The 13,401-nt window shown below is 40.2% G+C and overlaps 1 protein-coding gene across 1 annotated transcript in view; it reads right to left on the reverse strand.

The window, feature by feature from the left end:
• NIBAN1 (niban apoptosis regulator 1) overlaps window positions 1-13,401 on the reverse strand; it is a 169,371-nt gene that overhangs the window by 79,398 nt on the left and 76,572 nt on the right. The window contains exons 3-4 of the mRNA XM_068986341.1: window positions 11,279-11,410; window positions 3,713-3,827 (exon numbers count right to left, since the gene is read on the reverse strand). Coding sequence (XP_068842442.1) covers window positions 3,713-3,827; window positions 11,279-11,410 — 247 coding nt within the window. The remainder of the gene's footprint in view (window positions 1-3,712; window positions 3,828-11,278; window positions 11,411-13,401) is intronic.

Genomic DNA, 13,401 nt, shown 5'->3' on the forward strand with positions numbered 1-13,401 from the left:
CTGTTGGACCCTCACCCTACCAGCTCCCGATTCACCAGCTCTGCTCTCTGCTCTCCACTCTCTTCCCACCCCCAGCCCCCAATCACTGCCAAACCAGCATTTGCAGCTTTGATGCCATCAACCCTTATTCTCACCCTAAACTTGTTCCTTCTTCACCAGTTCCCAAACCAAACTGCCTGGGTCACTGATGTCATCCTTACTGCCGGCTTATGGCTTCTTCTTTATTACCCACCCTTTCAACCTGATCAGGGATTATCTGTTGCACCAGTTACCCCTTCCTTTGAAAACATTCTCTTCCCTTGACTTCCAGGAGGGTGACCTTCTCCATGCTTTTTAAACATCACTGCCCCTTTTCACTTTTATTGGTTTCTCTGCCCCTTCTCTCCATCTCTCCCTTTAAGTGTTGGTGTTTACCCTGTTCTGTGCTGGTTTCTGCCCCACTCTCTTCTCTGCTCTCCCGAGGGAGGTATCGTCATCCTTCCTACGACTTTGCGTATTGCTTCTGCAGTTCATGCTTCTTTTTTTCTCCTTTCCCTCTATCATACTTCTGCAGAGAAAACTCTCATTCATCCTTCGAAACTCAGTTCAAAAGCCACCTCCTCTGGGATGCCTTTGTTGGCACCACCCTCTGCCACCAGAGACAGTAGGGTGCTCCCTACCTTGTCTTCTCAAAAATGTAATGATCTGTGTTTGTGTCTGGTTCTCACACTCAGAGTAAGTGACATAAAGTGAGGTAAACATCCCCCACCTCCAATTAGGGCTTCCCTGGTGGCTCAGAGCTAAAGAATCCACCTGCCAATGCAGGAGATGCAGGTTTGATCCCCGGGTCGGGAAGATCCCCAAGAGAAGGAAATGGCAATCCACTCCAGTATTCTTGCCTGGAGAATCCCACGGACAGAGGAACCTGGCAGGCTAGAGTTGGACACGACTGAGCGACTAAACAACAACAACCTCCAATTAATTCTCCCCAGAAGCAGAACCACTGCCCTGGAGCTCCTTGAGGGTGGAGGCTCCATTGTACATATCTCTGTATGCTCAACTCATAGCATACAAACCCAGTAGACGTTGTACTATAGTTTGTTAAATGAATAAATATGTTATGTGGTCCTAGGAAATTTTTAAAGCCTTAAACAATAGAACTTTCAGCCCTTTCTTCAAAATCAATTCCAAGAAACTCAAGTTGAGCCATACAATTACTCAGATCTCCTGTCTAAACTTTATTCCTCTCCATGCATTCCATTTCTATGATATTGCATTCATTTAAATGAGCCCCAGCTTGTTTCTAGAGTCGTGGAAAACAAGCAGAAGGAAAAATGAATTCTGGGCTCCCTGCCCACATAATGGGCACTATCTCAAGGGAAGCAAGAGGAGAGGGACCTACTAAGAGGCAACTGAAAGCACTGGGCATACCAAGAAATGGATCATAACCATGAGGAAAGCTGCAGAACAGACTCCTGCTACCGGCAAGCTGAGATTGGTTTAGATATAGAATAGATTCCTTGGGGCATACATGGGAGTTCCATTTCTGAACTTTTAATAAAGCTGAACATGTTGTGAGCACAATCTTGAGCTCACCAGTCCCAAGCAAAATACCAAGGAATGAATCAGCATACGAATGCCAACAAATGAATAAATGATTAAATACTGTAGCAGAGACCTCTGGCTGTAATACATTTCTATCCTCTCCTCTTTCTAATAAAATCCCTGATTTTTAGTTTAGCAAGTGCCATTATAGACTAAAGACTACATTTCCAGCCTCCACTGCAGTTTGGTTTGCCAACGCCACTGAGTTTTGGCCAACTACTGTGTAAAAAAGACCTATATTGATAAACCCGTTAGTGTTTTTGCTCAAGTGAAGTTAATTCCTCCAATCTTTACGGTGCCTTTATTCCTTTCAATAAAATTAGAATCACACACCAATCACAGTTTGTGAAACAACACTCCTTGTCCTTTCCAAGATGTCACAATATTGTATAAACAATTGAAAGCAATATTCACCCTTTACGTTTCAAAGCTTTGGCAAGCCCCATAAAATTCACTTCTATTGTCCTCTAGTTATAACTCACTTAACCTCTTACAATAATTTTCCAGATGCCATTTTTTCCAGTCTGCATTTTTTCTGAGTTGAGTTACAAGGATATCACAAATGATCTCCTATAGAGCATTCTATTTTAAAAACTGAGAAGGCCACAACATACAATTTAAAGAGTCACTGAAATACCCAGTCTGAAGTTCTGGGTCAAGTGGCAGTAGTCATCCAGGCCTTGTGTTTTTTATTCCTTTTCATTCCTTCTGACTTGATCTCATCAATAAATCAATTAATGTATTATCTGCTCTGACGGATTTCATTGGAAAGTTCTTTCAAGAGGTTCTAAAGAGCCAACATGTTGGTATCCCCATTTCTAGGGGCGGCTCCAGAGCCAAGAAAACACGTAAGTAGACATTAAAAGAAAATATAATAATACGTATAGTACACATAAAGTGTTGTTTTAGCTTGAATTACTTAGTAAGAGTTTGTTAATCTAGGTTTATGGTTCATGTACTAATCCTATAATAGCATTATTAAAAACACTACACTAAGCATTCTGCACTGAAATAACAATTGATAAAATTATTTTACATTTCCCCCCATAAATTCCAGTGAAATGATTACACCTATTAATAAGAACCAGGACTCTCTTCAAGAAACTAAGTAATTATTGTGTGCTTTGATTTACACAAAGCCAAATGGAGTTATTACATTATCCACAGTTCATGAATCTCTATGAAACGCTCTATTTGGTCTGTATATTATCCCTTACACTCTCGGCATGGAGAAAGTGAAATGAATGAAAATGAAAGTATGTTAGAGTTGGTAATAACCTTCTAGATTTTCAATTTCAAGTCCCTAGAGTCAGGAGAAACAGAATTCAAAAAGGTTCAGCAATGGCTAAGGAAAATGCTTGATAAGCATCACAGAACAAGATGAAAATTCAGTCTTCGAATTCTCAGTTCAATGTTCTTTCTATAGCAGTATTCAGCTATTATTTATAGATATGCTAATTAATGCAATGGTTTTTTACACAGTAACTAAGAGTTACTCTAATGCCTAATGCCTACTAAAAGTATTTTGTTGATTTAGGATATTTTATTGCAAATCATCCTAAAATTAGAAAAATAATGTTTTCTGACAGGTTTTACTGAAAGATGGGATTGTACATTTCACAGACTGGGCCCGAAACATTTATTTTTGCTGTCCTGTGTAAAGCTTGCAATTATTTCAAAGCCTCAAGATATCTGACCAACAGTACATTTTCTATATGCTAGAAACACAGTGACTGACTCGTGTATTACCAAATATGATTTAAAGTAATAGAAGTGGTACAAGGTTTACCTGAATTAGAGAAATTATATCTTCCATTTGCCTATGGAGAATGTGTGTCTAGCCCAGGGTTCCTCAACCTTGGCCTATTGATATTTAATGCCAGATGATTCTTCAATGTCAAAGACAGTTCAGTGCATTGTCGGATATTTAGCAATAATTACTGGATTCTATTCATTAAATGTCTATTGCACCATCCTCCCATGTTGTGATGACCAAAACTATCTCCAGATATAGCCAAATGTCCCTGAAGAGTGAAATCCCCCCACCCTCACCCTTGAGAAGAACTGGTCTAACCAAACAGAACATGTTTAGGAATTTTGTCTTGGGAAGGAATGCTCAGTAACTCACCAATAGGGTCTGGGAAATGCCGATCAGATAATAAATTGTATTCATCTTCTGAGGTTAGCACCTTGCCACCAGCTGGAAGAATTCGGCTTTTGGGGGGAGCTCCTTTCTGATAGGCCTAAGAAAGGAAAGGCAAAAATGAGTGGACGTTTTCCTCATTGGATTTTTGGGAAATATCAGGAATACTAGAAATAGACAACCCAGACACTATACACTCAGAGATAGAAATTCCCACACTATATCATTGAGTAAGAGCCATTTATACAAAAATTATATTTTGCACCAGAAGCCTCTGTCATAGTAAACATCAGGACTTGCCCTAGGACCAAAAAAGAAAGAAAGGCTCTTATACTTTTCACTGGCTATGTTCTGGCTGCAGTGATTGGGACAGGGAAGGACACATGACCTCAGCATGTCCAATCAGAGTGAGTGTTAGGGTCAGCAAGAAAGGTTCTTACAGTTTCCACTGGTTATATCCTGGATGCAGCGATTGGGTCAGGAATGATCACATGACCTGATTCAATCCAATCATAGTGAGCTTCAGGACTGCAAGTATGGCTGACAGAAAGCCTCAGCTCTGAGAGGAGGTGAGGACAGGACACTGGGCTGCCATCTTGTTACTGTGGAGAAGTCTGAAGGTTTCTGGCCATGGAGATTTGGGCCTGGTAAGGAAGCTGGGCTGAATGAAGGCAAAGATTTCAGATGGAAGAAAGAGCAAACTGAGTTCTGATATCACTGGAGCCATGAATCCAACTGCACCTGAAGCTGGGCCTGTGCCCTGGGCATTTTAGGTCAGGAGTCAACCAATCCCAGCCCTTTTTTCCTTTTTTTTATTTAAATCTTAAATTCCCCCCCCCCTTTTTTTTTAAACTGAAGTATAGTTGATTTCATGGATCACAGTCTTGTCATGGAAAAGAGACTTGCATAACTCAATAAAGCTAAGAGCCATGCCATGCAAGGCCACCCAAGATGGACAGGTCATAGTGGAGAGCTCTAACAAGAGGTAGTTCACTGGAGAAGGGAATGGCAAACCACTCCAGTATTCTTGCCATGAGAACCCCATGAACAGTATGAAAAGGCAAAAAACCGTGACACAGGAAGATGAAGCCCCAGGTCTGAAGGTGTCCAATATGCTACTGGAGAAGAGTGGAGAAATAACTCCAGAAAGAATGAAGTGGCTGGGCCAAAGCAGAAAGGACACTCAGTGTTGGATGCATCTGATAGTGAAACTGAAATCCAATGCTGTAAAGAACAATATTGCATAGGAATCTGGAATGTTAGGTCCATGATTAAGGTAAACTGGACATGGTCAAGCAGGAGATAGCAAAAGTGAACACTGATATATTAGGAATCAGTGAACTAAATTGGACTGGAATAGGTGAATTTAACTCAGATGACCATTATATCTACTACTGTGGGCAAGAATCTTAGAAGAAACAGAGTAGCCATCGTAGTCAACAAGAGTCCAAAATGCAGTACTTCAGTGCAATCTCGAAAATGACAGAATGATCTCAGTTTGTTTCCAAGGCAAACTATTCAACAACAACACAGTAATCCAAGCCTATGCCCCAACCACTAATGCTGGAGAAGATAAATGGTTCTATGAAGACCTACAAACCTTATAAATAACAAAAAAGATTTCCTTTTCATCATAGGGGATTGAGATGCAAAAAGGGAAGTCAAGAGATACCTGGAGTAACAGGCAAGTGTTGCTTTGGAGTACAAAATGAAGCATGGCAAAGGCTAACAGTTTTGTCGAGAGAATACACTGGTCACAGCAAACACCCTCTTCCAACAACAAAAGAGACAACTCTACACATGGACATCACTCTACACATGGTCAATACCAAAATCAGGCTGATTATATTCTTTGCAGCTGGAGATGGAGAAGCTCTATACAGTCAGCAAAAAGCAAGACCTGGAGCTGACTGTGGCTTAGGTCATAAACTCCTTACTGCAAAATTCAGGGTTAAATTGAAGAAATGAGGGAAATTCAGGTATGACCACTAGACCATTCAGGTATGAGCTAAATCAAATCCTTTATGATCATACAGTGGAGGTGACAAATAGATTCAAGGGATTAAATCTGGCAGACAGAGTGCCTGAAGAACCATAGAGAGAGGTTCATAGCATTGTACAGGAGGCAGTGACTAAAGCCATTCCAAAGAAAGAGAAATGTCAGAAGACAAAACGGTTGTCTAAGCAGGCCTTACAAATAGCCGAGAAAAGAAGAGAAGTGAAAGGCAAGGGAAAATGGGAAAAACATACCCAACTGAATGCAGAGTTCCAGAGAATAACAAGGAGAGATAAGAAGGCCTTCTTAAGTGAACAATGCAAAGAAATAGATGAAAACAATAGAATGGGAAAGACTAGAGACCTTGTCAAGAAAACTGCAGTTATCAAGGGAGCATTTCAAGCAAGGGTGGACACGATAAAGGACAGAAATGGCAAGGACCTAACAGAAGCAGAAGATATCAAGAAGCAGTGGTAGGAATACACAGAAGAACTACACAATAACAATCTTAAAGACCTGGATAAGCATGATGGTGTGGCCACTCACCTAGAGCCAGACATCCTGGAGTATGACGTAACGTGGGCCTTAAGAAGCATTACTAATAACAACGCTAGTGGAGGTAATGGAATTCCAGCTGAGCTATTTCAAATCCTAAAAGATGATGCTGTTATAGTGCTGCACTCAGTATGTCAGCAAATATGGAAAACTCAGCAGTGGCCACAGAACTGGAAAAGGAAAGATTTCATTCCAACCTGAAAGAATGGCAATGCCAAAGAATGTTCAAATTACCGCACAGTTGTGCTCATTTCACAAGCTAGTAAGGTTATGCTCAAAATCCTTCAAGTTCAGCTTCAGCAGTAAATGAACTGAGAACTTCCAGATTTACAAGGTGGGTTTAAAAAGGCAGAGGAACCAAAGATCAAATTACTAACATTCACTGGATAATAGAAAAAGCAAGAAAATTCCAGAAAAATATCTACTTCTGCTTCACTGACTATGCTAAAGCCTTTGGTTGTATGGATCACAACAAACTATGGACAATTCTTCAAGAAATGGGAATACCAGACCACCTGACCTGCTTCCTGAGAAATCTGTACAGCAGGTCAAGAAGCAACACTTAGAACCAGACACGGAACAATGGACTGGTTCCAAATTGGGAAAGGAGTACAAGAAAGTTGTATATTGTCACTCTGCTTATTTAACTTATATGCAGAGTACACCCTGTGAAATGCCAAGCTGGTTGAAGCACAAGCTGGAATCAAGATTGCTGGGAGAAATATCAGTAATCTCAGATATACAGATGATGCCACTCTATGGCAGGAAATGAAGAGGAACTAAAGAGACTTTTAATGAAGGTGAAAGAAAAGAGTGAAAAAGTGGGTTTGAAACTCAACATTCAAAAAACTAAGATCATGGCATCTGGTCTCATCACTTCATGGCAAATATTAATAAAGAGGGGTAAGTGGAAGCAGTGACTGATTTTATTTTCTTGAGCTCCAAAATCACTGCAGACTGTGACTGCAACCATGAAATTCAGACACTTGCTGCTTCGAAGGAAAGTTATGACAAACCTAGACAGCATATTAAAAAAGCAGAGACACCACTTGGCCAACAAAAGTCTGTATAGTCAAAGCTATGGTTTTTCCAGTAGTAATGCACAGATGTGAGAGTTGGATCATAAAGAAGGCTGAACACTGAAGAATTCATGCTTTCAAATTATGGTGCTGGAGAAGACTCTTGAGAGTGCCTTGAGCTGCAAGCAGATCAAACCAGTCAATCTTAAAGGAAATTAACCCTGAATATTCATTGGAAGGACTGATACTGACGCTGAAGCTCCAATACCTTGGCCATCTGATACTAAGAGTCAACTCATCTGAAAAGATCTTGAGACTGGGAAAGATGAGAAGACTGGGAAAGAATACTGGCAAAATGAGAAGGGGGAGGCAGAGGATGAAATAGTTAGATAGCATCACCAACTCAGTGAACATGAATTTGAGACAACTCTGGGAGACAGTAGAGAACAGAGGAGCCTGGCATGCTACAGTCCATGGGGTCACAAAGAATTGAAGAAACCGTCTTTTCTCCACTGTATATTCTTTCCTCCTTTGTTGAAGATTAATTGATTGTAGTGTGGGGGGTTTGTTTCTGGCCTCTCTATTCTATTCCATTGACCCATATGTCTGGATTTGTGCCAATAACATGCTGTTTTGATTAATGTAGCTTTTTTTTTTTTTTTTTTGCAAGATCATATGACCAGCTCTAGACTAGAGCAATTGCTTCAGTCAGGGTAGAGCTTTACTTGACCTGACATGGGTCACAGTGCCTCCTGGAGCTAAGGTGAAAAAAATGTTTACATACTTGCTACTGGTGGGTACTTAAGTACTTTTGTGTAATGGTCACAAGATGATAAATCAGAGTCTCTAATCTCAGGGAGATTCACTGTAGATATGTCTCTCAAAGGAGAGAAATGTAATCTCAGTAACTTCTAGAAATTCTGCACTACACTTATCATTTCAGATGCTAGCACCTGAATCATTCTAATAACCACAAAAATGATGACACATACAGATATTTACAGCACAAAATACTTGGAGACTGACGACTAATGAGACTGTGGGACACACAAGTGCAATTATGGCTGCTAAGGATTTTTACCAAAAGCATAAAAATGTAACAATGATAAAATATGCCACCACTTGCCCTCATACATGAGGCTGTTTTTCAGTAAAATGGTTTAGGATGGAATTATAATATCATGACATCTGAACAATTCTGGTCAGCAGACAAAACACTCTGCTGTTTGGGAAACATAACAGGATTGCAAAGCATCATGAAAGCAGTGAAGTATTTGGTTAAACAGATATACTCATGCAGACATACAGATAAGATAAAATGTAAGTATGTGCTCTGAAGGGAGGGCATAAGTTAAGGGAAAATTGTGAGATTAACAATCACAAGCAAGTTGAGAACTGAAACCATAAAACTGTGGGACCTAAAGTCTGGCACGGTGGTTCTCTTGGGAATACCTAAAATAATGTTAATAACAGCCACAAAATTGGAGCAGCAATAACATATTCTGCATCAATAAGATAGTGATTGAAGAAACCCAAACAAAACAAACTCCTGTATGTCTAAGAAGGCTGTTTTCATTCTTGTAAGAACCATTAATCAACTACTCAAGCATATCAGGACCCACAGCAAAAGAGAGAAGAACTGAAAATGGCTTGATTTGGAGAAAGTTTAGGAACAGTTTGATTCAGACTGGCCTCAGATCTAAACTGTGTTATCTAATCTAGGTTTTTAAAAACATTATATATCATTTAATCCTCAAAACAGCATTGTCAATTAGACATTATTTCCATTTTATCAATGAGAAAAGTGAAACTCAAAGAGGTTAAATAACTTGTCAATGACCCAGTGGTGAGAAGGTGACGAATCCAGCCCCAGGAAGCAGGAATTGAGAATGAAGATAAGAATGCTCATTTTTTCCCCTATTCAATTACCAGCCAAAACTGGATTCTCGATAAAAGAATTGGTAATTTATAGATATTTAATGTATAACTTTTAGGTCTAAGTTTTTTTTTTTTTTGGCTGTACTGTGTGACATACGGGATCTTAGTTCCCTGAACAGGGATTGAACCCGTGGCCCCTGCAGTCCTACAGTGGAAGCCTAGAGTCCTAACCACTGGACCGCTCAGGACTTCCATCTTACGTGTAATTTTAAAAAAAAATCCTTTTTTAATTAATAAACAGGCTATCATTAAAACTTTGAGGAACTATGGCACACTGCATGGGCATTTTTTTCCAAGTTAAAAAAAAAACTGGTTATTACCAAACTCAGTGACCATATCTTAGCAACCAGAACAAGTTCACTTGAAAATGATGAGCAAAGCAAAGAAAGCAATATAGTTCATAAATTGTAAGCTAAGGGAGCAAGTTTTAACCTTAAAATGAAAAGGGGAAAAAAAAAACAAAATTTGATTCAAAATGAAACTTCAGTTAGTGCCAAATGTGATGAAAACTTTAATAAATACAAGAGTGAGTTCATGAGTGTTTCCTCCACATCAGCTAGCTGTCATACCAACAACTGCTCTATATTGGGCTCTGCTAGCATTTGGCCATATGCTAAGGGCTTCTGTGCATTCATGTGTTCAATCCTCACAACAACATCGTGATGAAAGAACCATGCTTACCATTTTACAGATGAGAAAACTGAGGTTCACAGAGATGAATAACTTATGCAAGGACACATATATCTAGAAACTGGTAAAGGTGTGGTTCAAAGTGCAAAATATCAACCATTACACTACACTGCCTCTTCTTAAGCTTCCCTGAGAGGATGAAGAAGTGGGACACATGAAATATAAAGTGATTTGTTGTAATTATCATTATTATTTGCACTGTGTTGATCATTTGCTTCAAAGAGCAAATCAAATGTTGAATAAAATCCTAAAATAGAGAAACCAAAGAAGCTATTAACTTAATGAAGGCTAGAAAGAATAAGACTACCCAAGAAAGTGGTATAAGTATGCCTGGGAAGTGGTATAATACATCTGCATTCTATGTTATTTCTGTTTTCCATCAGAAATGGGAAGGAAACATTGTCAGCCTGAAGCCTCTTCCTAATGGTTTAGCATCAGAGGTGATTACTCAGAGTATCTGTAGAGGATGTCTTGACTAGTTTTGAACTTAGAGTCAAGAAAGTAGAGTTTTAAATTGGTTACTACCTTTAATCCATAAATAGTCACTATCCATTTCAAAGGGTACTTGAGAATCTATCTACTGATTCTCTGAATATGTGTACCGTATGAGATCTAGAAGGAATCAGTGTGATCATTCAGTCTCACACTCTAGTTTAATGGAGGCCAGAGCTCAACTTTAGTTTTCCAAATTCTCTGCCCGATGTTCTTTCATCTATACCACATTACCACCTTTGATGGGGAAAGACATGAGAGCCAATACAATCTGAGGTCCTCTCAGGTGCTAGGCACTTTACGTAAGTTACCTCGCGTTCTCCACATTTTACAAACAAGGAAAAGAATGAGATAAGCAGGGAAAAGCTAATGAAAAAAATCCATAAGTATAAATGGAATAAAGTGTGTGAAATGTTCTGAATTTTTAGGAACCCATGCAAATCCAAACACGATCTTAATAAACAATTCTTCAGCGACACAGGAGGCTTAAGACTGGGAAGATGCAGAGACACAGAGCAGAGAGGGAGAGCTGTCGGAGGTGGCTGGGACAGACCTCGAAGCCCAGTGATTACAGGAAAAGGTTCCTGCACTGGTCACTCAGTAGAACCTTCCATGTTCACACTCACTTGTAATTACTTGTACAAAGTCTATCTTGCCCACCAGACTGCAAGCATCTGTGTGCTCTACAGCAATACGCCTAGAACCTACTATAACCCACAGTAAGGATCTGTTGATGGAAATGAATACCTGAATCCGTCAGTACTCGTTGAATCAGTCAGTCTCAAAGAACAGGGCATGCCAATCGACCCAGACAACATTTAAGAGTACTGCAAGAGCCAGCAGCAATGAGGCATGTCTTACCTCTCTGTTCTCGTAGCTTTCCACAGCAAAGTCATTTTTAACCACAACGTATCTCTCTTTCCATTTCTTTACGTCTTCAGCAAACTGTGACAGTTCTCCTTCATACAAAACAGTTCCAGGCTCCAGCGGCGGCTTAAAGAAGATGAATACAATTAACCATGACGACAAAAGAGGGCATATATCTTGCTATCACTGTCTATTCACGGTATTTCAAGGAATATTTTTGGAAACTATCTTGTGCTGAGATCCTCGGGAAATTGTTGTTTCCCCCACTTCCCTCCACATTTCCCATTCCTACTACCAAATGCAAATATTTATCTTCTTGATAACTTTGTAATCTGCATTCCCTCCATTATCCTCCAAGAACAGAAGCATATGGGAGAAGGGATTATAGTAGCAAGGTTATGCCTTGCATATGTGTGGTACTTAAATTCTTCATACACTCTGTGGAAGAGAGGGAGAGAGGCGGATAGCTGTAAGTTGTAAACATCTATCCCAGCATCCTGAGTATGGGTTAATTCCTGAAAAAACAGGGGCATTCACAGGCTGTTCCCCTAATGGTCAACCTTCAGTGGCTGCCTCAATAGTTCATGCTCAGTGGTTTTCCCAAACGCAAAGCTCTGGGGACCCAGGCTATAAAACTTAACCTACCTCCAAGCTCCTCAAAGAGATCATGCTTGCTCTCTGGTTAAAGAACAAGCAGGTAAGTCAGCAAACCTTCATTCTACCTCTTCAATTTAAAGGTTTGTGGATTTCACATTAATTATGCTGGTGATAACGGAGAAGGCAATGGCACCCCACTCCAGTACTCCTGCCTGGAAAATCCCATGGATGGAGTAGCCTGGAAGGCTGCAGTCCATGGGGTCGACAAGGGTCGGACATGACTGAGCGACTTCACTTTCACTTTTCACTTTCATGCATTGGAGAAGGAAATGGCAACCCACTCCAGTGTTCTTGCCTGGAGAATCCCAGGGACGGGGGAGCCTGGTGGGCTGCTGTCTATGGGGTCACACAGAGTCGGACATGACTGAAGTGATTTAGCAGCAGCAGCAGCATGCTGGTGATAAATATGCTTTAGGGAAGTCCCTGTTAGGTTCCTAGACAGGTCTCTATTGGGCTAACTGTGTAAGGGATAATTCTCATCCTGCCTCATGTATTATCTCAAAATATAAGAATGGGCTTCTTGTCTTTCACGTGTCACTGACTTTATAATTATGTTATTCATAAACTATAGCACTTCTCTTTCTGACTTACTTCACTCTATAAAACAGGCTCTGGGTTCATCCACCTCACTAGAACTGACTCAAATTCATTCTTTCATGGAATTTAGAAAAATTGATGACCAGATTTTCAGGGAAGGAATGGAGACACAGATGTAGAGAATGAACTTGCGGGCACAGTGGGGGAGGGAGAGAGTGGGACGAATGGAGAAAGTAGCATCAACATATATTCACTATCGTGTGTAAAGGGGATCTTCCCGACCCAGGGATTGACAGGGTCACCTGCACTGCAGGCAGATTCCTTACCATATGAGCCACCAGGGAAGCCCCAGACAGAGAGCTGGTGAGAAGCTGCTGTATAACACAAGGAGCTCAACCTGGTGCTCTGTGATGACTCAGAGAGGTGGGATGAGGGGAAGGGGCGGAGGTTCAAGACGAATGGGATATATGTGTAATTATGGCTGATTCACATTGTTGTACGGCAGAAACCAACACAACACTGTAAAGCAATTTTCTTCCAATTAAAACATGAATTAAGAAAGAGAAAAAACAGTAGTGCCTTTAACACAATATTGTAAGCCAACTGTATCTTTATGAAAGAAAATCATATTCCCTTTAGAAACGTCTCTCCACTTTCAAGCAAAATTTACACGAAGCATACAGAGAAGATAGATACACTCATCTTTTTAAAAATCTATTCAGGGATGGAATTTCTAAGGTAAGTTTCAGGATATTGAGACAGATGATGAGGTACTCTCCTACCTGGACTCCTTAACATGTAAAAGAGGCCCTCACTCTCCTCTTTAAATGAGACTGAAACCATATATAAGCATAACTTTATAGTTGTTACACACAGTGCTTCTTAAAACTGGGCCACTTAAATCAACTGATATGCTTGTTAAA

Source organism: Capricornis sumatraensis, chromosome 14 (genome assembly GCF_032405125.1).
Source record: "Capricornis sumatraensis isolate serow.1 chromosome 14, serow.2, whole genome shotgun sequence".
Lineage (NCBI taxonomy): Eukaryota > Metazoa > Chordata > Mammalia > Artiodactyla > Bovidae > Capricornis > Capricornis sumatraensis.